The sequence below is a fragment of the Ochotona princeps genome, chromosome 4, assembly GCF_030435755.1.
Source record: "Ochotona princeps isolate mOchPri1 chromosome 4, mOchPri1.hap1, whole genome shotgun sequence".
In the NCBI taxonomy this organism is placed as follows: Eukaryota; Metazoa; Chordata; class Mammalia; order Lagomorpha; family Ochotonidae; genus Ochotona; species Ochotona princeps.
The window spans coordinates 31,456,180-31,481,772 of record NC_080835.1 but is presented as its reverse complement, the minus strand read 5'-3'; the positions used below and the strand labels follow the sequence as shown (position 1 = coordinate 31,481,772).

Genomic DNA, 25,593 nt, shown 5'->3' with positions numbered 1-25,593 from the left:
TTCTTATAATGGCAAAATGCACTATCATTAAACTTCCAAACCAAATCTCAGGTGTAATCAAGTTACTGACCTTCAGTACATATTAGTTATCAAATCACAGGTGAACATATGCCCTAGATTCGTTTTCTGCATGCAAAAAAAAAAAAACATGTTTTCTACATGCAACATGAGCCACACTGTAGACAGAGGCAATGAACAAGTGTCTTAGTATAACAGCACTTATTTTACACCAACCTTAGTTCCAGAGAGCAATATTACTCTCTGTGAAATTTAAATATTTTCAACTACAAGAAACATTTAGCTACACATATGCTTAATTTTAGTGTATTACTTGCACTGCCTAAAATTAAAAGTACATGTAACTAAATATTTTTTTGTATTTAACAGGTAATTAAGGTAAATGAGGTTACATAATTAATTGCTTTATTTAATTCCTAAAGCTGCAGGAACAGATTAAAATATTTCTTCCTTATAACTAAAAAATGTATATAGGGAATATTTTAAGATTTAGTTGTGGTGTCATATATATATCTGAAATAAAAATGTGGAACATTTTCGTATTATATAAAATAATAGCATAGAGTACATAAGGGAAGTAATGAAACAGAAAAATCACTTTAAAACCTCTATCTTTAATATGTCAAGTATCAAGGAATAATACCAGTATTTTATTGATGACAACTACTTAAATACTATTTACAATTCTGGGGGCACATATATATCTACATTTGCACATAAAAGTATTTTTAAAAAGAAAAAAAACAATATGTGGAATTCAAATAATGTATAAAACCATAACAGAATACCAAACATACCGGAGATGTTGTTGTATCACTTCTAAGTTCTTATTTGCAAAAAATAATGAGGACAATTTTAGCTATTATTTTGTAAATATTCTAATCAATTTATTGAAGTATAGTAGCACTAAGCTGCTACCAGTGAATTAGGGACTTAAAAAGGTAACAAATAAGTTAGAAACTGAAACTATAATCTTGCCTGTTGAAATGTTCTATTTACTTACATACACAAGGAGGAAAAAAAGTTTCATTTTCTGCTTGCTGAAAGTATCTGGCTAACCCTATCTTTAAAACAGTTTTCTTTCAAAGATTTTAAATACCTTTCTGAAAGGATACTGACAAAGCAAATTTTTAGAAGCAAATCTGACCAATTTTATTTTTCTTGACATTGAAGTGACTCATCTTAGATTTCCTTGTGAAATGTTTCTTCCAAATTTTCTAACGATCCTTGGATTTACTTTATGGATGTTTCTTTTATATTCTAGAGAAGACATAAAAAGATACATAAATATGTTAAAAAGTATCATTTGCAAGTAGCTTTCACTATTCAACTTAAAAATTCATTAAAAATTGTAACTATATGTTGAAACATTTACTCTTTAAATTCAGTTGTTAATTAACATGACTTAAAGTTACGTTCTTAGAACTGTCTCTACAAATCACATTGAATCTGTTAAAACTGACTGCATAAAATCTGTTTAAAAAAAACAAAACAAAATGGATTTGCTTGCTAAATTCATTTCTCTATGTTGCAAGCTGAAGTTTTAGTTGATAACTGCACACAACCAGGTATCAAAAGTCATTGAATAAACTACTGGATTCACTTTTCTTTTTTGTACTGACTATTTCTATAAGCATATTTTTCCCTTTTATAATTTTTCTCGTTAATTACTGCATCAAGACTTCTAAATGTCCACATTCTGACAAAACGGTTATCAGCACTTCCCAGAAGGCTGATCCTGGTCCCAGCCCTTCTTGCTTTTACTGTTACCTTTCATGCTTTTCTTTTGTACAATATTTATTTGAAAGGTAGAGTGACAAAAAGACTCTTTTAACCAAGCTCTTTCAAATTTCTATCTGGTATCTTCTACGAGTTGACTTACTCCCCACATGAATGCAACAGCCAGGGCTAAACTAGGCGGAAAGTAGCAGCCAGGAACTCCACCCGTCTCTCCCTCATGGGTAGCAGAAGCCCAATTATTTGGACCATCATCACCTGCGGTCTTCCCAGGTTCACTAGTAGGAAACTGAATTGGAAGCGGAGCAGCTGGAGTCCAGACCAGCACTTATGACACGGGATGTCAGTATCACAAGCAGTGGCTTACCTGCAAGGCACAATGCTAAGCTCCCTTCAAATGTTTCTGTCTCTTCCTATCCTTTTTGATTTTTCATTAGTCTTTACAACGATGCTCTATTCAACAGTAATGTCAAAAACAGTGCCACTGACGTCAGTTTAATTGGCTATCAGGTTATCACTTCCTTGGTCACATGGGGCTCTACTTTTAGAGTAGGAAAATACACCTCAACTCTAGTTCCTTCCTTCTTTTGCCCATTCCTTCCTTTTCTCCCTTTCTTTTCTCTTCCTCCTTCTTTTTCTTTTCTTTCTTTTAAGCTTGCAATACACAGGGTTAGGAGGACAAAGCTAGCAGCCAGGAACTCAATCTGTTTTCCATCCAGGGTGACAGAAATACAAATACTTAAAAACGATATTGCTGCCTCCCTTGGTCACTGCTACCAGGAAGCCAGTCTTAAGATGCAGCTAGGGAATGAAGCCAGGCACTCCAAAGTGAGAATGTCTTAATTGTTAGGCTAAATGCCCAACCCCTCTTGACACTGGTTACTTCTCTAACTGTTCAGTTAACATCAGTTGCCATCTTTTTCACTGATACTCTTGCTTTTTCATTGATACAATATTAACTGAACAACTCCAGTGAACACATTCAACCTTCACTATTTCCAGTAATTCCTGGTGTGTACAGTATTTACATTGGACATTCTAATACACATAAAAAGCTATTTTCCCCTACAATTTAGTAACTTTTCCACGAGTTCCACTATCCTATGCAGATGAGGGAATGTAGTCACTCCCAGTAGTGCCCTTTTCACTTTGTTAATGGAAGTTATGATTATCACTGTGTAGAAAGTGTAGCCTTGCAGTACTTACTAAAAGTAATAGGCTAAGAGAAAAAAATTCAGGCAGATACATTTTGTCTGTAACGTATACTTAGACACTATCTTAATAATGATAATATATTTGGGTAATTATTATAAATACTAGCTAGATTACTTAAAAGAAAGTATATAGGAGGTCGAATTGAGAGATACTGAGTTATACCATCACCACAATTAATACCTGGTTTTGAAAAGTGCTTTCTATTCTGTGTCTTAAATTGCCTCACTTGTAACAAGGTTATCCCATTTGTTTCTACCTTCCAATAAAGACGACATGATAGAGATTCCTATGAAAAATAGTTTTTCAAACGAGCACTACATGTATTGGAAAATAATAATACCATTAAAGATTAAATGACCAAATAAACATACCTACTATTGGTCTGTTTTCTTGTAAATGTTTATCGCTTGAATTATCTGGTCGAACACGTTTTGCAAATCCATGATTTCCCTCAGTGGCTGATGTGATGCTTGATGTACACATGGAGAAAAAAAATTTATTTGTTTTAAATCTCTACATTCTACTTTTTGTTGAACTTATACGCAGTAATGACAGAAGAAAGCAAACACAGAAACGTGAAGTTGTGAAATCTTACAAAAGTAACTGGAGCCACTAAACACATTTTTGATCTATAGTGAAATTTTTTACCTTGTGATTTTAACATTTATTCAAAATAGATATTATAATTGTAAGTAACAGTTCTATAGCAGAATATTTCTAGGGCATTCTGCTGGAATATGACAGCACTTTTATTCCAAGCGTAGAAATAAGTAGCAAATAATCACAAGATGTGCAATACTAATTTCTTAAACAAACATGGACCAAGAGTCCGAATGTAGGAATATAAACAATGAGATAATATGGGAAAATTATCTTTAAATCCAAAGATGGCAAAACACTGACAACCTAATTATTACAATTACAAAAACTGAAATGAAAAAGAATTTGTCTTATGTTAAGCTATACAATTGATCTCACATTAAGGGTCAAATTCCTAGCTCAATTTGAGTTGACATAATACTGAATACTTATTATTAATGTTAAGAAAATACACAAAGAATTAAGGCACAAACAAGCTCCGTCCTGACAACTTATACCACAAACATGTAGTGGGGACGGAAAAAAATACACAAATTAACCCAAGATAGAATAAAATAAAAAGAGTGCTGGGTTTGGCACAATGGCTCAGTGGCTAACCCCTCACCTTGCACGTGCCGCGATCCCGTATGGGTGCAGGTATGTTTTTTGCCTGCTTTGCTTTCCATCCAGTTCCCTGTTTGTGGCCTGGGAAATTAGAAGAGGATGATCCAAAGCCTTGGGACCCTGCACCCAGGTGGGAGACCTGGAAGAAGCCTCTGGCTTCGGGTGAGCTCAGCTCTGGCCATTTAGGCCACTTGAGGAGTGAACCAGAGGATGGAAGATCCTTCTTTTTAAATCTACCTTTCCAATCAAAATAAATAAATCTTAAAAAAAAAAGTACCAGAGGTTTTCAAATTCTAAGCAGCAATAGAGTTGGAGATTTGGTACATTATATCAAGGCTTTGAATAAGAACCTTTCCTAGTTCCAAAGAGGATCCAGATTTAATAGGCCTGACTGGGAAGGTGGGATGAATTTCTGGTCAATACAGACTATATACTATTATATGAACTGATGCGAGTCTGATTGTTAAGTTGGTTTGACAATTAGAGGTTTTCCTTTAACAGCAACGAGTTTGTCTCTAACAATACCAAACTGGTGCACTGGTATGTGTGTGGAATATGGAGAAGATGAGTTAGAGGAATGCTCAATGTAAACACCTATAAGCAAAAAGGATACAGTAAAAATAACTCAAATGAGATATTTCCATCTCCAAGAGCCCTTTAAAGAAATTATTACAGGGTTTAAAATGGTCATTGTATCTGTTCTGTTTATTAATGCAAATCACCTATCCAGAATGGTTTATCAAGAAAGTGCTAGTATTATACAAGTTGAACAAATTATCATGCATCATGAAAAAAAAAAATAAATAGAAAAAGTTTGAACAAATCCAATCATGGAAATTATCCATTTCCAAATAACTTCTTAAAATTCTGTTTTGAATACTAAACATCTTTTGGGTAATATGCACATTTATCAGTGCATAATCCATGGCAGTACCTCTTTGCCAAAATAATCACTTAGTGATTTTATTTAAGTATAAACAGCAACGCAGTCGGTTACAGTTTTCCGCACAATTTATCCTAAAGTTGTCCTTATTTAAATTTGATTCTTCAGTTTGGTTAGTTCTAGAATTGTACTTTATATTTATACAATTCTTTTACTTGATTAAAATTCATATTTCTAGGGCCTGGCGCAATAACGTAGTGGTTAAAGTCCACGCCTTGCATGCACAAAGATCCCATATGGGCATCGGTTCTAATCTCGGTGGCACTGGTTCTAATCCCGGCGGCCTCGCTTCCCATCCAGCTCCCTGCTGGATGGGAAAGCAGTTGAAGACAGCCAAATCCGTGGGACCCTGCAACTGCATGGGAGACCCGGAAGAGCTAATGACTCCTGGCTTCGGATTGGCTCAGTTCCAGCCATTGCAGTCACTTGGGGAGTGAACCATTGGACGGAAGATCTTCCTCTCTGTCTCTCCTCCTCTCTGTGTATCCGCCTTTATAATAAATAACTAAATCTTTTAAAACAATCATATTTCTAGGAATGAAATCCAGGCCTAACAAAACATGATGCATAGTTACATGTAAATCAAAAACATCCAAACTTTTTTAGGATTTAAGTAAGCTAATTTGCTGACAAAATGTTTAACATTTTTAAGTTAGATCATAAAATAAAGATAGAATTATAGATGGGTGTAGAATCATATTATGTTAAGGACTGTATTAGGATGAGATCCAACAAATCTTCCAGTTGTAAACCAAATACATCTTCATAAACACTAACCGAACTAAAAATTAATGTTTTGTTCCTGTACATAAGTAGAATGTTTCTTCATGAAGACAATACAAATCAAATTCTTTCAGCTGAAAATTATTTCTAGCTAAACACAAGACAAACACTGAAACTCTGATGAATTTAATTTATAAGTAAAGCTAACATATGTATATTTGATATTTGTAGACTTGGTAGGTTAATGCATTTAGTCAAGTCAGCTATTAAATAAACAAGTTTCAGCACCCAGTACTCTTGTAGGTTTTGTAGCATTAAGCGTATCTGAATTCTTTTTAGAAAGAAAAACTATAAAAACAAAAACCAAAAATAAGCCTACTCTGCAGATCTTTACTTTTTAAAAACCATTTAGATTATATAGGTATATACAGCTAAGTGGAAAATACCACAGTTTATTACTCTCAAGCCCACGCAGCTTTAATTAGAGAAAAAGGATAAAAAGGTGATCATGTACATTTCTAGCATTAATCTCTTTTAACCTTAGTTAATGGCAGGATCTAATTACTGGTACCAGAGGGAATGTAGCAGAGTAACAGGCTATGAGAAACCAAGTACTTTCTTTTCTTTACATGTCCTTTAATATTGCACAATAGTTGCTCAGATGTCATGTCGAAGCAAGCTCTTTTACGAATCTAAAGCCAATTCCAATATGTAATTCATAAGTCCATTTCTTGAGTTACTACTTAAGAGTGAGAAAACTCCATTAACAGCAATTAGTCAAGAGAATGACAAACTTAACATAAATTAGTGACAAACTGGCAACAACAAATGACGATGGGGGTAGGTCCCTGGGTGCGCTCATGAAGTGACACAATTCAGACTGGTGCCTTAGCAAAATACAGTAGTTCTTTACTACCTGCTGGTTCTATTTTAAGACCCCGTGATTGTAGGAAATGGAGGATAGTAACAAACTCTACATAGTAATAAAACTTTTAAAGGCTTCTCTTTGGTACATCCAAATTACCACTGATATTACTATTGTGTCTTGGGGGCCATTACTATCTAAAATAAGAGTTGCTGGAACACAAGTACACAATTCCAAGATAGTTGACCTGATAAATGAGCCAACTACAAAGCAGCAATGGGCACCCATATACAGAGTGGACAAGCTAGAAGAAAGGGATAATTCATGTTGTGGGATTGAGTCAGAGAACAAAAGATCTTATTATATTACTCAGAACAGTACATAATTTAAAATTTCTGAATTGTTACTTTTGCCACTGTCCTTTCTATAACTGTGAACCCTTGGTTGGGTTAGCCACAAATGAGTGAATGTGTACAAAGTGAAATGGGTAAAGGCAAGAATACTGTATGTCATGTATAGTTACATTCAGGAATAATAAAAATAAATCAATCTTTTAAAACATTAGATTTTAAGAATTCAAAAAAAAAAAAAAAAAGGATACATCCCTTCCCCCTCCAAAACAAAGTACAGCAGAAATGTAGTTCACTCCCCCAAATGGCTGCAAAGGATGGAACTGAGCCAGTCTGAAGTCAGGAGCCTGAAGCTTCTTCCAGGTCTCTCCCATGAGAGAGGCCCAAGCACATGGGCCAACTTCTGGGACTTTTCTAGAAAAACTGCCAGGGAGCTGCATTGAAGGTGGAGCAGCTGGACTCCAACTGTTGTCCATATGGGATGCTGGCACTGCAGGCAGAGGCTTAACGTAGTATGCCACAGGGCCAGCATCCAGAAAGAATGCATTTTAGATTCATCTATGAGAAGACATTCTATGGAACACAGATAATTAGGCTATCTGCAAATTTATTTCAAAACAGAGCCGTATTAAATTACATTTGTTATGACTTAAGAGATTACCTTTTTAGATTCCACATACGAGTGAGATTATATTATAATTGCCTTTCTATGCTTGACTGATTGACTAAACATAATCATCCAGCCATAATTCCAGGTTCATTGTTGTTACCACAGATGATGCTAAACACATTTTTACTTTTATAATTAATTAATTTTTAAGTAATCTTAGTTACTTAGTGTACAAAGGGTCAAGGGCTACAGGAAAGTGGGTAATACCATTGTTTTCACACTTGTATCATCATTTTTTTCCCCTGTACTCCAGACACAGGGTTAAAGACAGTTTTAATGGTTGAGTAGTACTTCATGCACTACTTTTCACTGTCCATCTACCATGGGATGAACATTTAATTGCTTTCATTTCTCTGGAACTGTGACTGGTGCTGTGATGAACATGTGGGTACAGATGCTCCATCATTTCTTTGGATACGTACACAGCAGGATTCCAGGATCATATGGGAGTTCTACTGTCATAATGGCTGTGTGAGTTTACATTCCTACCAACAGTGTGCAAGGGGGTTCCTTTTGCCACATCCTTGCCAGAACATATCTTTTGTTGTTTTGATAAAGTCCATTTATCCAGACTGAAGTGATTAGCCAGAGATTTTTAGATAATTTTTTCATGTTCCTATTGGCCATCAGTAATGTCATTCTTTGATAAGTTTGTGCAGTTCTACTTCTGAGTTCTTAGTTTTACTAAATGTATTATTTTTTAGTTCTATTAATTGACCCATCTGAACAGAATTTAATTTTCTAGGGAATTCCCTTAGGTTTGTATCTATTTTGCTGAAATTAATAGGTTAAAATTTCAGTTTCTGATAATCCCAATATTTGCATTAGTTATGAATCATTGAAAGTTTTCATTTAATCTTGTTAGTTATTATCATATATGAAAACCTACAAAGGAAACACGTGATATAGGCTTCCAGAGACTGGGTTTTCTGTGGCAAGTAGACAAAACAGTGGTTGCCTTGGTCCAAGGATTGTTCTGGCTGTCAGTAACTAGTCTATCTCCAGTTGACATTACTGGTAGAACATATCTTTAAAGATCTCAAGTAGAACTTACTGTTCGTAGTGTTCTCTGAATTGTAACTTTTCTAAGTCCTCTAAGAATGTCTAAAACCTTACTACTTTTGCCTCTTAGTAGCTACTTTCAGTGTGGTTTCTTTGTCTCCTATTCTACAGTTTAGAACTTGCTAAATATCTTGAGGGCAAACACTACATAGAAAGATATTATTACTTGAACGGATCCTAGCTCTAACTTCCATCTTCTTTTTGGACTCCATGTTATATACTCTAATTTGACAAAATTTAAGCAACAGCAACAACAAAAAGAGCCAAAGAAAATCTGATTCTCTACAGCATCTTCCCTCCATCTGGGATCTGAGCCTCAGGTCCTGGTGACCCTGGTTGTTCTTCCTTGCCTTTGTGTAGCTGTTAGTTTTACTCTAGCCAGCTTGCACTTGTTTATGATATTGTTAATAGGTGGATTGATCTGACACAATTATACTGCCAGAGCTAGAAACAGAAGTTTCCTTACTTGTACTACTTTAGACACACAAAAAAATTTACCAAAATAACATAATTCTTGGATGGAAGAAATTCAGTGATGTTTAAAAAGAAAAATAACCGAACAGAAAAAAAAAAAGCCAAAATTAAGTGACATTTCTGGAATCCAGAAACCTTAATATACTTTTAATAATCTGAAATATGGAATGCTTACATAAATATCAAGTGAACTACCTGGGCTTTCTGAGCATCTCCCTTCAGTAACATAAATTCAATATTGCATTCAGAGAGATTTATCACAGGTTTGTTAAGATATGTCTAATTACAAGGAAAAAAGGGCTATTTGAGGCATGATTGTATCAGTGTAACCACTGAACTTGTTTCTGTTTAATCATACCTTGTTAGCTTCCGTTTCCTTTTGGCAGCAGCAGTCATTGCCATGTAGGATGGCACCATGCTTGGTACAGGCAAAGAATGCTTAGTTGAGAATGAAGGGTTGAGTCTGCATAATGAAAAATAGTTTGATTTATATTATAGAGAAAAAAGGAAGAGTACAGATCTTTTTGAACAGATAAAGACATTCTGTGCTGTCAAACTTTGCGGCTTAACCAGGACTTTTTTTCTTCACAGTTAGTTACTATAAAGAAGCTTATACATTTTGAACCACACAGAAAAGTGAAAGTATTTTTCCTTCCATATTTACATTGGGTGTAATTATGTAAATGAAGTGAGAAAGATGTTTCTGTGGATGACATATAATCAACCATACCGTAGACACATGACCAAGAAAGCTGAGGCTTGACACACATTAATAGAAATGAAATCCAGATATTAATGAATAAGGACAAACACGGCAATCATTTGATGACAGGTTATCAAATTTTGGAAAAGAAATATACTTTAAGGTCCTTACTGGCTTAATGAGGGTCAAGTGACAAAGATCAAATTCATTTTGACATTTTAAAAGAAGCTTGCAATCAAGAAAACCTACGAAATCTTTAAAATGGTCCTCAAATGTAGCTAAAGAGAAAGAAAATTAGTTTGAGGATTGTATTGAAAAATATCGGAAAATTTCCCCGTTCTCTACCTTTGTAAAATATTTTTTCTGTTGTTTGGTTGAGATTCTTGTTCAGGTAATTTACTCTTCAAGTTCCTGGTGTCTTCATCTATGGTAAATGTAGAGTCCAAAATCTCCTCACACGCTCCTCCTCTATTCAGAGTGGCATCTACTTCAGATAGCACTTTCAGAGAATTACCACTGTTTCCATTTGAGCTGATGTCCTGAAAATCCATAGTATGTGAAGCTATTGGGGATGGATTCTGAAAAGGTTTTCTAGAGTCTTCTGGAGTATATACAATAGGCTGAAGTTCTTGGCTGAGAGAGTCATTGAGATGCATACTTTCAGACAGTGTAAACTTTTCAGTATGTTTCACTTCTGTGGGAGAAGAGATTAGTTTTCTACGAGTTCTTTTTTGTGGCAGAATTTTAAGCAGGCTTGAATCACTTGAAGATGTGCCTGTTCAATAAAATTAAAGAGATATTTAATAATATTGCTCACATTTCCAATTGTTCTATTAGTTTAATGGAATGATCTTTTTTTTTTAAAAAAAAAAACATTAATAATAAAGTACGTTTTTTTTGCCCAAAATACTGAATTTTTTAAAAAGAAAGGTAAGTTAAGAAGTGTAAATGAAGATAATAAATTCTAAAACAGAAAACAGTAAACTGTCATCATCAAATAGTAATACAAGTATGGCTATCTTGGTATATTAGATAATATATATAACATCTAGAATATGTAGAAATTACAAAAGCAAATTTCTAACAAATTCTAACAAAATTCACAAGAAGCTTCTAGTTTCATGGTTTGATCTGAGTTTAAAAAAATATTTAAAATTTCTATGCACAGAAGTTTAATATTTATTTTGATGTTAAAAAAATCACTACTTTATGAATGTAACATGGTAAAAAATTTTATATTAGAACTGCTTGGACCAAGAATTCTTTCAGATTTTTACACATTTTGGATTATTGAATATAATGGTACACCACTATTTAAACATTTTTTTCTGCATCATAATAAATTAACTTCACTTTTCTTTTTTCCTTCTCTGTTCTGTTCCTGTTTCTTCCTACTACCCCACCCCCCCTTTTTTGATATGGCAGGTTACAGGGAAAGAGAAAGGGAAGGAAAGGGAGAGAGAGAGGAAAAGAGGTCATCTTCCTGCTAGTTCACTTCCCAAATGGATGCAATGGTCGAGGTGGGGACAGACTGAAGCCAGGAGCCCGGACCGCATCCACATCAACCAAATGAGTAGCGGGGGCCCAAATAGTTGGGTCATTGTCCATTGCTTTCCCAGCAGCATCAGCACGATGCAGGATCAGAAATCGGGAAGTCAGGACTCAAATTGGAGCCAAAATGGGATGCTGACTTAAACAACGCAAGCTTCCTAGTTTATTTTTGATGAAATACTTTTTGAAGTACCATTCTAAATAACAAGATATTTTGGGGATATGACTCAAACATGGATGAAATTCATGTGATTCACCTATAACTTATACAAATTGACTGAAAAATAATTTTTACACAACATTCTAAATAATTTTGTGAATTAAACAAAGTTTCATGGTATGGAATTGAAAAAATTTTGAATCAGGGGGCATTTCAGGTTTTGAATCTTTTACATTAGAGATGCTCAACCTTTAATTGAATGGAAGTCTAGCAGTATAAATGAACAAAATGCGTGATTAACAATAAAAACTTCAGGTTAATGAAAGAACTTAGATTTGTTATGTCATATATTAGGAGTTAAGCATTACAGCTGACTGATTTGCTAATACATACATATACACACATATGGTATAGGTTTTTATTAGATTTAATAAAAAATTAATCTAATTTGAAGAGATCAGAGTACTTAAGCCATCATTACTGCAAAGCAAATGTCTCAGATGTCAAGAAATCAACCAAGCTGACTGTTCTTAACAGACTTATCTAACTTCTATTTACAAATTACATCCTGAAAAAAAAAATTACATCCTCAGGCCCGGCACGGTAGCCTAGTGGCTAAAGTCCGCCTTGTACACACTAGGATCCCATATCGGCACTGGATCTAATCCCAGTGGCCCCACTTCCCTTCCAGCTCCCTGCCTGTGGCCTGGAAAGCAGTTGAGGATGGCCCAAAGCCATGGAATCGTGCATCTGTGTGGCAGACCTGGAAGAGGCTCCGGGCACCTGGCTTCAGATTGGTGCAGTTCCAGCCACTGTAGCCACTTTTGGGGAGTGAATCATCGGACAGAAGATCTTCCTCTGTTTCTACTCTCCTCTGTATATCTGACTTTCCAACAACAACAACAAAACAAAAATAAAATAAATCTTAAAAAAAAAAAGACATTAAAAAAAAATCACATTCTTCATTTTTATCACCTGTGTTAATATTATCCTACATTCATTAAATAAACAAATCTGCCTAACAGCAGTGCTTTGCTCTCTAATCAACATTCACACAGAATCACAAAATCTAGAAAGATTTTTAGTAATTTTGAGCACAAAGACACATTTGTAAAAATTAGAACTTCAGCATGAATTGCTTCAATATTTAACATTTTTTAAATGCTTAAAATATGTAATGATGTATTTGATCAATTTTTGTGAGCTTTCTTGCATTTTTTTTCCTACTCTGGTGAACTTCCTGGAGCCTGGAGTGTGGTACAGAGGAAACTATGATGTGGATTTCTGCTTGCTTTTTAAAATCATACAGCAAAATTCCCAAGGGATGCTATATTTCCCTTTTCATATAGGAATAACTTAACACTGAAAACAGTTAAAGGCTGAATGTTTCATACTTCAACAAAGCAATCTAAACTTTCAAATAAGGTAAAAATACACTTACAACAATCACTAGCACTATATGAATTATTCCTATGATGTTAGTTGACAACAGACTCTGCTATGGCTAGGTTGACAATTACCCTCTAGGAAATACGATTTAAAAACAGGAAGAAAAAAATAGGATTCCTGTTCTACTAAGAAATTTTACTTTTCTGAGAATTAGATAAATGAGATCCAGATCTTAAAATAATTTTCCAGTCTCTTTTTCATGACATTTGTCAAATTTTCCATTACCAGATATTTTTATACTAATGCTGCAGTGTAAAGACAGTTACTTTTCTCCACTGTGCTGCCACCACCAATTTGGTGGCTATTAATAGCTAGAAGATTAACTTCTTTTCCCATGAGAGGCAGCAGAGGTATAGAGGATAGAAAACTATCAAGGATAGAGAACTGAACTGAGAGTCAGGAGACTTGGATTCTATTTCTGATTCCATCAACGACTCGTTGAGTGACCTTGGGCAACTCATTTAAGCAGTGTGGACATTAATGCCCACTAGAACAAAGAAGATAGTACTCTTTGGTTGACAGGAAATTTTTAGATGACAAAAGCATTCAAGGTTCAAAGAAAGGCTCTACAACTACAATCATGCTGTAACTGTTAACTTTACAACTTATAAAGAGAAAGTTGTTTTTTACTTTCCAATAGTACAACACCCTCATAATTTACTCCAAAACAATACACTCAAAAACAGTGTCTTATGTTTGGTTCATCAGATACTTAGTTTACCAAGGCTGATGGTAAACTGCAAACATAAATAAAAGATATGTTAAAATAGGCATAAAAATGGGTTATCTACAAGTGCTGATTTTATAACACCAATCTAAAATTTAGATAAAATAGAACTCAAAATCTCAAGAGTTAAGGACTTTGAAAGCACTATTTTTCTTACACACATTTAAAGGGCAAAAATATGTGAAGAGGCAATTAGGCAAATTCCCATGTAGTGGACCAATTTCCACCACTGTTAATAAAGAATATGAAAATGAAGTTCTCCACAAAAGACATGAGAGAAATAGTTCCCAGTTGTCACAGATACTCTAACACTTAGCCAATGTCAAATTTGGTATGATCACACTAACAAATTTTCACTGAAAGAAATAATAATGTCACAAAGATACACTGTTAGTGGTAATTCTGTTTGCTTGGAAAAACGTGATAAACTGAAGAAGAAATATGGAAAGGTAATAGTTAGCATGGATTTACATACAGTTGTTTCACCAGGTCTGAAAGAACAGATATTACAGATGCACATATTAAATTCAGATTAAAAATATAAGAGGACGGAGAGTAGACAGTAATTGAACATTACTTAAGCTGACTTGTTGCTACAAAAGGTTCAGGAGATAATCCAGCCGAAGTGAGATTCAAAGGTGTAAATAAAAATTCAGTCATCAATCAACTGTCACTATAAACATAAAGGTCAATGATATGTTTTATTAATTACAACTGAAAGAACACAATAAACACTTAACACTTCACTTTGAACATGATTCTCAGAGTCTACAAATATAATTATTATTATTATTATTTACCTTTAGTTAAATTAGGTAACAGCATATTTTAATTGGGTATGGCAACTGGAGAATGTTGGTTATGGACACTGTGGGGTTTGTAAGTTGTGAGAACTACTGACTATGCTAGGTTTATGTCTATGAAGATTTGCTGTATTTTTCCATTAGAGGCAAAGGGTATACAGTAACTTTCCAGCAGAATAGGCTTGGGGTAGTGGTACAATTTTCCATAATTCAGTTTGGTAAAAGTCTAACAAAATCTCATAATGCCTGGGCTCACAGAGTAGAAGTATTATAGGACCTGCAGGTAAATTATAATTCCTTTTGGAAGGTCCCATAAAATAAGAAACAAATCATGTAGTTTCAGGCTGTCAGAACAATGGACCCTAACGCATGAAGAGTCAATGGAAAACACTAGCAACCTGGGTCCTGCACTGAAAGGGACAAGAAGTTAAAGTATATTGTCCTAAGTTCCCACAAACTGGGACAGAAAAAATTGGTAATCGTTCGGGAGACAAGTCTTTTTCCAGGGCCTATGTATGGAACCAACCCAGGGCACTGCCAATATGCATATAATATATACTGTGTCAAAACTCTGTGGCTTCCAAATATTTTTAATATTTCTAGATCATTTTTTTGCCACTTAAATTCCTCAATACACTGTGCATTTACTGCATTTCTATTGCCCTGAAAGTTACAACCCATGGGATATAAATGAATATAACCTGTTGAAATTCATATCTAAGACATCAAACAAAAAAGTCACTGTGAAAGTTGCTTTATTTAAAGAAAACAAAGTTTTAATCAGCTGTGATACCTATATTAAAAAAATTCCCTATCTGTTTACTCAATATTCATTTCTGCCAGGCTGCTGTCTTGGAAATTCCAAGATGTAAGTTGCCTTCCGATTATTATGATGGTACATTTTTGAGAGGGGAAGGCAAATGACAGGAAATTAAATAAAGACGATGACAAATGAACTGGAAAAAGAAGCAGAAAAATGGAATACAGACGTGAGGTAGTGAACAGAGTGGACTCAAGAGCAATAATGAATTACTCAATTCAACCTGACAAGAAAGAAAGTTAGTTTAATTAAATTCTAGTGAGTTAGAAAATACAATAATAAAATGAGCAAGTTGTTAAGTTTTATGGACCAAATAATTCCAGGAATATTGGAATCTGTTTCTTTCCCTCCCAGTTCGAATCCTCTTGGAATCAAGGCAGCGGAAACAACCTGGGGGTTGAGGATGAGGCATTTTTGTTCAGAGATAGGTGCTGTTGTAGGATAAAGGAGTGTAGGATAAGGATGGTAAGAGTGGCAGATAAAAGTATGGAAAACAAACTTCATCTCCTAGGAAGTTATTACAGAAAACGACTTGGAAGATAAGATTTTAGTTAGCGGAATGAAGTAGAAAGGCATCTTTTTATACGGTAAGCACCCTACTTTTTCTGCAAATTCATTTATATACACCAAAACAAGAAAACAAAAATTTGTCTTAGTTACACACACACACACATAATTATTTCAGACACAAAACCTAACTGTTCCACTCTTATTCTTTACATCATTATTGCATTATATTCTTTGAAAAAAAGTCAATGTATTGGGTCCAGCATGGTAGCTCAGCAGCTCAAGTCCTCGCCTTGCATATCCTGGGATCCCATGTGGCACTGGTACTAATCCCGGCAGCCCCACTTCCCACCCAGTTCCCTGCTTGTGGCCTGGGAAAGCAGTCCAGGATGGCCCAAAGCCTTGGGACCCTGCAGCTATGGATAAGAGACTCAAAAGAGGCTCCAGGCTCCAGATCGGCTCAGCTCCAGTCATTGTGGCCACTTGTGGAGTGAATCACTGGTGGGAATATCTTTTTCTTTGTCTCTCCTCCTCTCTGTATGTCTGACTTTCCAATAAAATAAGTACTTTTTTAAAAAAAAGTCAATACATTTTATTATTCAAACTTTATTTTAGAGATAGACAGCAGAAGAGTGAAGTGAGACAGAAATCTTTCGTTAACAGATTCACTCTAAATATCTGCAATAGCTGAAGATGGACCACAATGAAGCCAGCTGTCAGCTGCTGTTTTCCAGGGAATCCATAATCAGAAAGTTGAAAGTGGAAGTGGAGCCTACGTCTGACCCAGGGGTTCTACAGACATTCCAGGTAATACCTTAACTATTACGCTAAATGTTTGTCCTGGAAATTCATTTTAGATTATTTATAGCGAAACATGAAAATGTAAAATACAATCATATAATGAATAAATGTGACAAAAGAATATGCATAACAGAATCTCATTTTTGACAGCAGAGGCAGTTAGAAAAGCATTGAATGTTAAGAAATTCTCGCTATAGGAGTCACCATAGTTGGCTTCCTCCTGCAGATCTCACTCAAGAAATACTCATGTTGTAAGGAATATCAAGGTTAGCTTTAGAGTAGAAGCATTTAGATTTCCTTTGTAATGACTATATGATAAAAACAGAAAGCACGACCTAATACAGGTAATGTGAAGAGTATCATCTGCACGCTAGAATATTAGGACAGCTATACCCTGTATCAGTACACAAATGAAAAGTAAATACAAGGTGCCCAACCTCATGGGTCTTGTTCCCATACACGATGGCTAACTACAGCAAAATGAGATGCTATTGGTCAAAGAGGCAAAGTCCAGCTGACACTAGTTGTGGTTCTAGTTCCATCTCTACACTACCTGGGTTGTCGGATCTCTACAGGGATACTTTCATTCTTATATCTGAAAGACATTTATAATGAGAGAACAGAAAACCCCATGGGCCAATGGAATTACAAAAGGATGGCAGAGCTGTCTTAGAAACTCAGATCTGACAATCAATCAAGATGCCAAGTTGATCTCGATGTAAAGTGAGCACTGAATGCAGGCAGCAGGAAGAACTGAAGCATTGAGTAATAGCCAAAAAAAAAAATTATATAGTTACTACACTGTTAATTAAAATCATGTTCATTATATGATAATGTGGAGAATGTTAAGCAATTTTCAGATTTTATGTAGAGCATAATCTCAATCCTGACAAAGCAAGACACAGGCAGAAACAAAGCCAGCATATAAGAAACCTCAAATGCATAAAAACATGAAAAAAACATAAATATAACATAATTTGGAAAATGACTTTTTACAAATCACATATAATACAGCAACACCTACTTCCATAAACTTCCAACAAAACGGCAATGTACTGAGTGGGAAAAAGAAGCCAATAAAAATCCAGTTCTTTTAAGCTGCAATTCTGAGAACTACACATCTAAGGTAGTCTCTGAAAATAAAGATTGGAAGTGAAAATAGAATAATTCAAATGTCTTTGTATGGAAGCTGGAATGGTAGTTGCCCTATTTCTGTAATCATCATCATCACCCATGTACTTCTAGGTGACTGCTCATTTGTTATCCTATGTATCTCTAACATGGTTTAGTGGAGGAAAAGATGGTTAACAACTTTCATTTTTAAATTTTTTTAAGATTTGTATTTTTATTGGGAAGACAGATTTACAGAGGGGAGACAGAAAGACCTTCCACCTGTTGGTTCACTCCCCAAGTGTCCACGATGGCCAGAGCTGACAAAGGCTGAAGCAAGGATCCTGGAGCTTCTTCTGGTTCTCCCCTAGTAGGTGCAGGGTCCCAAGGCTTTGGGCCATCCTCTAATGCCTCCCCTGGCCAGAAGCAGGGAATTGGATGGCAAGTGGATCAGCAGGGACAGAAACCAGCACCCATATGGGATCTTGGGCATAAAGGGAATGTAAGGCAAGGATTTAGCCATTGAGCCTTATGCTGGGCTCATCAGCTTTTATTTTCAACAGATCTTATTGTTTGGGTTTTTAAGAAGAAAACAGCGGCAGGTGTTTGGTATGCTGGTTAAGACAATAGTTAGAACACTTGCACTAGCTCTTGGAGAGTGTGGAGTTTTAGTCTTGGCCCTACTTCCAATTCCAGCTTCCTGGTCATGCATACCCGGTGAGGCAGCGCATGATACCTCAAGTCCTTTGGTTATTTCTTCCCCAGTGGGAGGCCTGGTGTGAGCTCCTGGCTTTGGTCTAGTTCAGTCCTGGCTGATACAGGCATTTGGATGGTGAATCAGCAAACAGGAGATCACCATCATTCCTCTGCTCTAAGATTTTCAAATAGAATTAAAAAAATTATAGCACAACATATTTATGTTTAAAAATGCTGTAAGTAATTAAGACAGAAATAAATTTTGTTAATCAACCAAAATTTTTGGTTTGAGTTTTTTTCTCAAACTGAAAGAAAACTATATTGCTAACATAATAGCAAACATAAAACATCTGTAATGTGAGCAGAAATAAAAATGGGTTCTCAAAAAGGTTGTATCAATGACAGTTTACTCAGGTAGGAAAGTTGAAGTGTAATGATCAGTACAACAGTGAAATTAGTTTAAAGAAAGAAAGAAAAAAAGCGCCCCAGAAATGCCAATATGTGCAGGTCCAACACAGATAACCCACAAAGAAAACAGTGTCTGAACTAAAAGTCTCAATACATGAGGTGTTTAATAGGATAGGATGGGGGACTGAGGGAGAGGGGTGGCACTGGAATTTCAGAGAGAAAACTTGAAACTGCAGATGCGAAAAACAGAAAACAGGTTTATGAGAAGGGTGGAACAGCAGGCACAGGCTGCACGAGGCGACACTAAGCTGGAAAAGCCTCTGAAGGTTCTGCTTGGAGGTCTGCACTTACCCTAGAAAGAGGACGTTGGTGGCACTGTGACAGGATGAGAACAGAAACGAAAACTAGTTTAGACACCGCTATAATTAGTTTTTTTTTTTAAATCACATTCTCTCAAAATGTTTTAAAATAACATATTAAGAAACATTCTTGTTTGTTTTAAATAAACCTCTCAAACACAACTACTAACTGGTAATTCATGTGAGTTACTTACACGGGTGTATATATTTTCTTAACTGTTTAAAATACTTCAAATAGTTTCTTTAAAATCCCTCTCTTATAAGTGGACATGTTTCTGGGGTTATCTTTTGATGTGCCATATCATGTGTTCAGAGCGATTTTACCCAGAGGAACTAATTTATCAAGAGCTTAAGATTGCAAACATTAATAGATATACAGAGCAATATGTTGGCGTAAAAAGCAGAATGCAATATTTAGCAAACACGAGTCACAGGCTGCAAAGTAGGGTTAATGAAAGGGAGGCATTGATGAGTGGGTTTAGATCCAATTTTAGGCTCAGTACAAAATGAGGATTCTTTTGATAGCACTCCTGTTAATACATATGTGAGAAAATATTTGGGCAAACTGTGCTAAATCAAAATTAGATGGCAAAGTTATAAAATGAAGTAAAGTATTAATAGACGCATTTCAATAAACATTTCTAGGCTACAAATGGTTGACAAAATAACTACTAATCATATATCATTTAACAGCCTCATGACTCACAGAATCATAGCTACAAACGGTACAACGGAACACATTTCAACTACTTAAAAGACCTCCTAAATTAATCGAACTAATAAACATTTTCATAAAATATTTATCAAAAACACGTGGCTATTCTTGCATTAATGCTTATATATACTGTCAGCCATAGATAGAATATTTAAAAAGATTATTTTTCCATGTATTAAAAATTAAAGTCTCTTAAATTAGTTTTGAGCATTTTGAGTAATAACTACATCATAATTTTTAAAATTTTGTCTCTGGGAAAATAGATGCAATGTTTTCTTCCCAGCCTTGTTTTTTTCAGTATTCAGTTATTTAAATGAGCAATGCAGATAGTCTCTTAAATTATAGGAATACTTGATATTACAGATAAATAACTGAATACTGTTTTATCTACATGGTGCCTAGGAGTCATATAAAAAGTATTTAAGGCTACAAACACATCGACCATTGTTTAGTGGCAAACACGGGGAAGATTAGTTTTACAAACATTTTTTTTGTTTTTCATTTGTTCTACAAATAATTAATAAATTTTCTTAAACAAGAAATTTCCTTTTTACAAGTAATTTCTGGATATATTTAAGTGGGAACTGCTATTTTTAATAAGGATATTTATATAAGAAAGCGATTCTATCAGCATCTTTCATTGTGTTTTAAGATGAAACCAAGCACAGGGGGCACAAATTTTAAAATCTAGAAAGGTTGGAAACAGAAATATTACTAAATGTAAGTTTCCAGAGACAGAGCAATCATGAGTACATTCCCCTACCGACCTTCTCATTTTCCTAACGCCAAGGATTGGGTAGAGTCAAGCCATAAGAAGGGAGCTTACTCCCAATTCTCCAGGCATCACTACTGCCCCCTGTGGTCTCTATCAGCAGGGAATTCGAGTCTGGAGTTGCTGCAGGAACTGAACACAGCTACTCAGATGTGGGGGATGATGCATTACTTGATGCTTTAACCAGTAAGTTAAACGTGTGCCTCAAGACACAATTTTTGAAAGGATATTATTTCCTTGGAACTATTAAAAATTATCCTAACATTATTTCCTAAGGTATCACAAAAACATTTTAAAAGCAAAAACTACCAAACAGGAATTAGTGTCGTGATTTATAAAAAAATAAACATCATAACAAGTATTGAAACACCTACTATTCCTAGCACAAACATGTTGTTTTACTTATTGCTTATTATTTTTATATAGAAGTATGTATGCATAGAGTATAGACTTACAATTATGTGACTTTGCAATTATAATTATATGTGCATGTATCCTAATACATGATAATTAAATGTATAAATTTTATACATTACCTACACTAACTACATGTAAAACAAAGGTGTGCTAAGAATGAGTTGTCAATATACTATGTACAAAACTGTCAAAGTTTTACATGTAATAGATTCCTCGGAGAGAATAAAACCATAGTGGTAGCTGTCATCCCAAGCTGAAATAAATGAAGGGGAATAGGAGGGCAAATAGTTAAAACCTATGGGTGAAAAAGGCTTCCAAAGCACTGATTAAAAAAATAAGTGAAAAAAAAATTTATTGAATAAAAATTTAAAACTTCAATATTAAAATAGGACACCTAAAGCAATCATAAATGATGAAACTTAGAAAAATACAATTATATCATGTATAAAATACAGCTTTAATGGTCACTTTAGTTTTATGGCTTTAAATATCATCTAAATGTTAAAAACTCCTGAAATTAGTATTTCAGTTTAAACTTCTGTCAAATTGCAGAGCCTTAATTGTCTACATAAGGTCTCTACTTAATTTATCTTATACAAATTTAATGTCGCAAATTGAACTTTTCATTTTCTACCATGCTATCTTATAAACCTGTTCTATTAGGTCAACCCACTCTTTGTGAAGCAGGCTACACTCTTGAACTGTCAGACTTTTCTTTCTCTTATTCCACATCCAATCTCTTAGGAAATCCTGCTGGCTGTACCTTCACTGGAATCTGATTACCTCTCTCCAGCTTTACTACAGACCCTGACCGAGCTACCACCAGTTTTACTTGTGTTATTGAAGTATCCTCTTAATGTTTCAATCCTTGCCATACTACGATCTATTCTCAAAACAGCAGCCAGAGTCCTACTTAAAATAGGACTGAGATATTTTAGTTCTCCAGTAGATCATGTCTCAGCTCCATCTCATTCAAAGACTAAGTTCCTATAATAAACTACAAAGCTCCCCTAATCTGCCTTGCTTCTCCTTTTATAAGTTTGTCAGTATCTACTTTTCTTCCCTTTTCCTTTGTACCAATCATACCATTCCTTTTTTTGGGGTGGGAGCATTCTTAGAATTCTGGCAGACAAATTCTTACGTTAGACATTTTGCACTGTTGGTTCTTACTGTCTGTAAAACATTCTTTTCCAGATACCCACTGTTTTATCAGTGAGACATATCCTGACTCTGCTATTTAAAATAGCACAGCCACCTCTATCTGCCCTTACATGTGAATTCATTTTGCTTATTTTCCCATACAGAATGTATCACCTTATAAGATTCTGTTAAATTTACTTATTATATTTATTGTCTTTCAACATTAGAAGGCAAGAACCACTGAAGGTAGGAAAGTTTGTGCATAGCAGAAATTATATGCTGCTTGTCATTTATTTCAAACCAATCCAGTAGAGTTGCCAGGGTACCAGAAAGAAGATGGGATTATTGAGATTAAAGATGGCCTAATAATTATCAAAGTTAGGATAGGTGATGGGATACGGGACTCATTTTGTGTATTATTTTACTATTTTTTTGTACATGCATCATGGGCTTGTAATTAATTCACTAAAAATAATAATCGAAAATATTTAAACAGAAAGTTGGTGAAGCTAAAGGAGGTAGTGCTTTGGCATTGCCTGTTAAGCCTACGCCTGCAATGTCAGCATCTCCTGAGTGCTGCTTTGAGTTGGCTGCTCTGTTTAAGCTCCAGTTCCCAGCTGATGGCCTGGGAAAGCAGCAGACGTGGCCCAAGTTGTTCATTCTCCCCACCCAAATGAGAGACTACAAAGCAACTCTTGGGTGCTCGCTTCAGCCTAGCACTGGCCCCTGCAGGCTTCTTGGGAGTGAACCACTGAAGGGAAGTTTTCTCTGTCTCTCTTTCTCTTACTACAACTCCGCCTTTGGAATAAAAATAAATCTAAAAAAACCCACAACAAACAAACAAACAAACAAACAAGGCTAAAGGAGAAAGGAGCTTATTTTTTACATTCATGATGGAGTTTAAAAGGGTTATAATCATGATGGAGGAGAATTAATAAACATATTATAAACCTTGAAATATCAGGATATAGTTTAAGAAATATAACTTCTAACAGTTTATGATAGGGGCTATAGAACCAGACACCAAGATAATTCTTCACATTTGCTTAGTGAAATATTAGTAGTAATAAAGCTTTACTAAATAGTTATTAGTTTCATCAATATCATTTCATTAATGAAACATAATTTTATTAGACAAAAATAATGGTAAAAACATCTTAGTAATATGACCAGGTCAAAAATAGAACAGGCTAAACTGATCATGGTTCATCTCAATCACATGCTTGAAAGTCTGATTGCATTTTAAAGAATATGTTTAAATAGTAAACATTGTTAAAGATCTTTAAGGCATTTATTTTAAAGATTTATTTATTTTATTACTAAGTCAGATATACAGAGAGGAGGAGAGACAGAGAGGAAGATCTTCCGTCCGATGATTCACTCCCCAAGTGAGCCGCAACGGGCCGGTGCGCACCGATCCGATGCCGGGAACCAGGAACCACTTCCTGGTCTCCAACGCGGGTGCAGGGTCCCAATGCATTGGGCTGTCCTCAACTGCTTTCCCAGGCCACAAGCAGGGAGCTGGATGGGAAGTGGAGCTGCCGGGATTAGAACCGGCGCCCATATGGGATCCCGGGGCTTTCAAGGGGAGGACTTTAGCCGCTAGGCCACGCTGCCGGGCCCAATTTTGTCTCTTCTAAACTTGTGTATGTGTGAACAATTTTTGTTTCTATCCTCATAAGCAAGAAATAACAACTTATTGTGAACTTTCAAAAGTGCTAAACACACTAGAATTTACATTTTTAAAATGCCTTAAAGGGGCCTGGCGGCAGTGGCCTAATGGCTAAAGTCCTCCCCTTCCTCCCATCCAGCTCCCTGCTTGTGGCCTGGGAAAGCAGTCGAGGACGGCCCAATGCATTGGGACCCTGCACCCGCGTGGGAGACCCGGAAGAGGTTCCAGGTTCCCGGCATCGGATCGGCATGCACCGGCCCGTTGCGGCTCACTTGGGGAGTGAATCATCGGACGGAAGATCTTCCTCTCTGTCTCTCCTCCTCTGTGTATATCTGGCTATAATAAAATGAATAAATCTTTAAAAAAAAAAAAAAAGAAGAGACAAAATTGATGCATGTTTGGCTAAGTTTCCAAAGTTGAATCATCTCAATTTTATTTTGGTATAATAGTTATTTAGATACTGCTTCATGTTTTCTTTTATGAACTACTCCAAAATTCCAAGGCTAAAAACAACAGATATTTGTTGTTAAGTAAATGGACTCACTTAATCCACCAGTTCTATTCTTTGATAGCACGTTCAATATTCCTAATTCATGAAATAAGAAATACTAAGCAGTGGATTTCTGAAATCATTTGAACCAAGCAGTAAACAACCCAGAGCAAAACACCAGAAAACCCACCTGCATTGGAAAAGAAAATACATATTTATAAAACATTATATAGCTTCAACAGCCTTTCTTTTTAAAAACTATGAAAAGGAATACAGAGCCAAATAAGTGCTTCATCATTGACAAGTATAGTATACTTAATAACACCTTATGTGAAATATGGATTCTTAAATAAGGGTTAAAGATCATTAAATAGCAGGAGGTCAGTGTTTCTCAATTTTTGTGTTTTTATCCTATTTCCTCTCCCACATCTTGAAAGTATTATAAAGTATAAGGCCCCAAAAGGTATGAAGGGAGCTGTAAAACATTTCAAAGTTTGTTTGAAAGACTTCAATTAGGTTAGGTCTAGCGGTGACAATTCTTTAAAGTAAAGGAATATAATAAACATACATTTAAAAGAATATATAAATGTGCATACCAAAATGGAAGATAACTTAAGAGTCAATTCAATTTTCCTATCATCTTTATGTGAATATATAATATAGAGAACTTCTGCTACTAATAAAGGTGTACATAATTCAGACCAAACTCTTTTCTAAAGGTATGTAAAAATAGTGACAAAATATAAGAAACACGTGCTTGAAAGGCGCTGGATTGCTAACAAGACCGAGCTGAATTATAGGTATCAAGAGGAAGTTGAAGGCAAGTGAATGCAATCCCTGCAATTTTAGCCAATTTTCCTTTGATGCTGTTTGCTGATGCTAGAGCAGTATCAGAAATGCTTAATAGTGTTGAGAGCTTATAATAAAATTGTGGTCAAAAATTTGGGACCTTGGCAAACTCTTCACATTGAACCAAGATCCTAGATAGTTACATCCTTAAGGGCAAATGAGAAGTAGCCAGGCCCTCTAAGAC

At 35.3% G+C, this 25,593-nt stretch overlaps 1 protein-coding gene across 5 annotated transcripts in view; it reads right to left on the bottom strand.

Moving 5' to 3' along the window:
* Window positions 1–1,167: 1,167 nt before the first annotated feature.
* KIF18A (kinesin family member 18A) overlaps window positions 1,168–25,593 on the bottom strand; it is a 68,899-nt gene continuing 44,473 nt past the window's right edge. For 4 of the 5 annotated variants that reach the window (XM_058663240.1, XM_058663243.1, XM_058663242.1 and 1 more), the window contains 4 exons: window positions 10,309–10,738; window positions 9,619–9,723; window positions 3,342–3,439; window positions 1,168–1,278 (listed from right to left, as the gene is read on the bottom strand). In XM_058663240.1, coding sequence (XP_058519223.1) covers window positions 1,196–1,278; window positions 3,342–3,439; window positions 9,619–9,723; window positions 10,309–10,738 — 716 coding nt within the window. In that variant the 3' untranslated portion in view covers window positions 1,168–1,195. Of the gene's footprint in view, window positions 1,279–3,341; window positions 3,440–9,618; window positions 9,724–10,308; window positions 10,739–21,376; window positions 21,512–25,593 lie in introns of those variants that run through there. The other variant, XM_058663244.1, reaches the window with a different exon arrangement.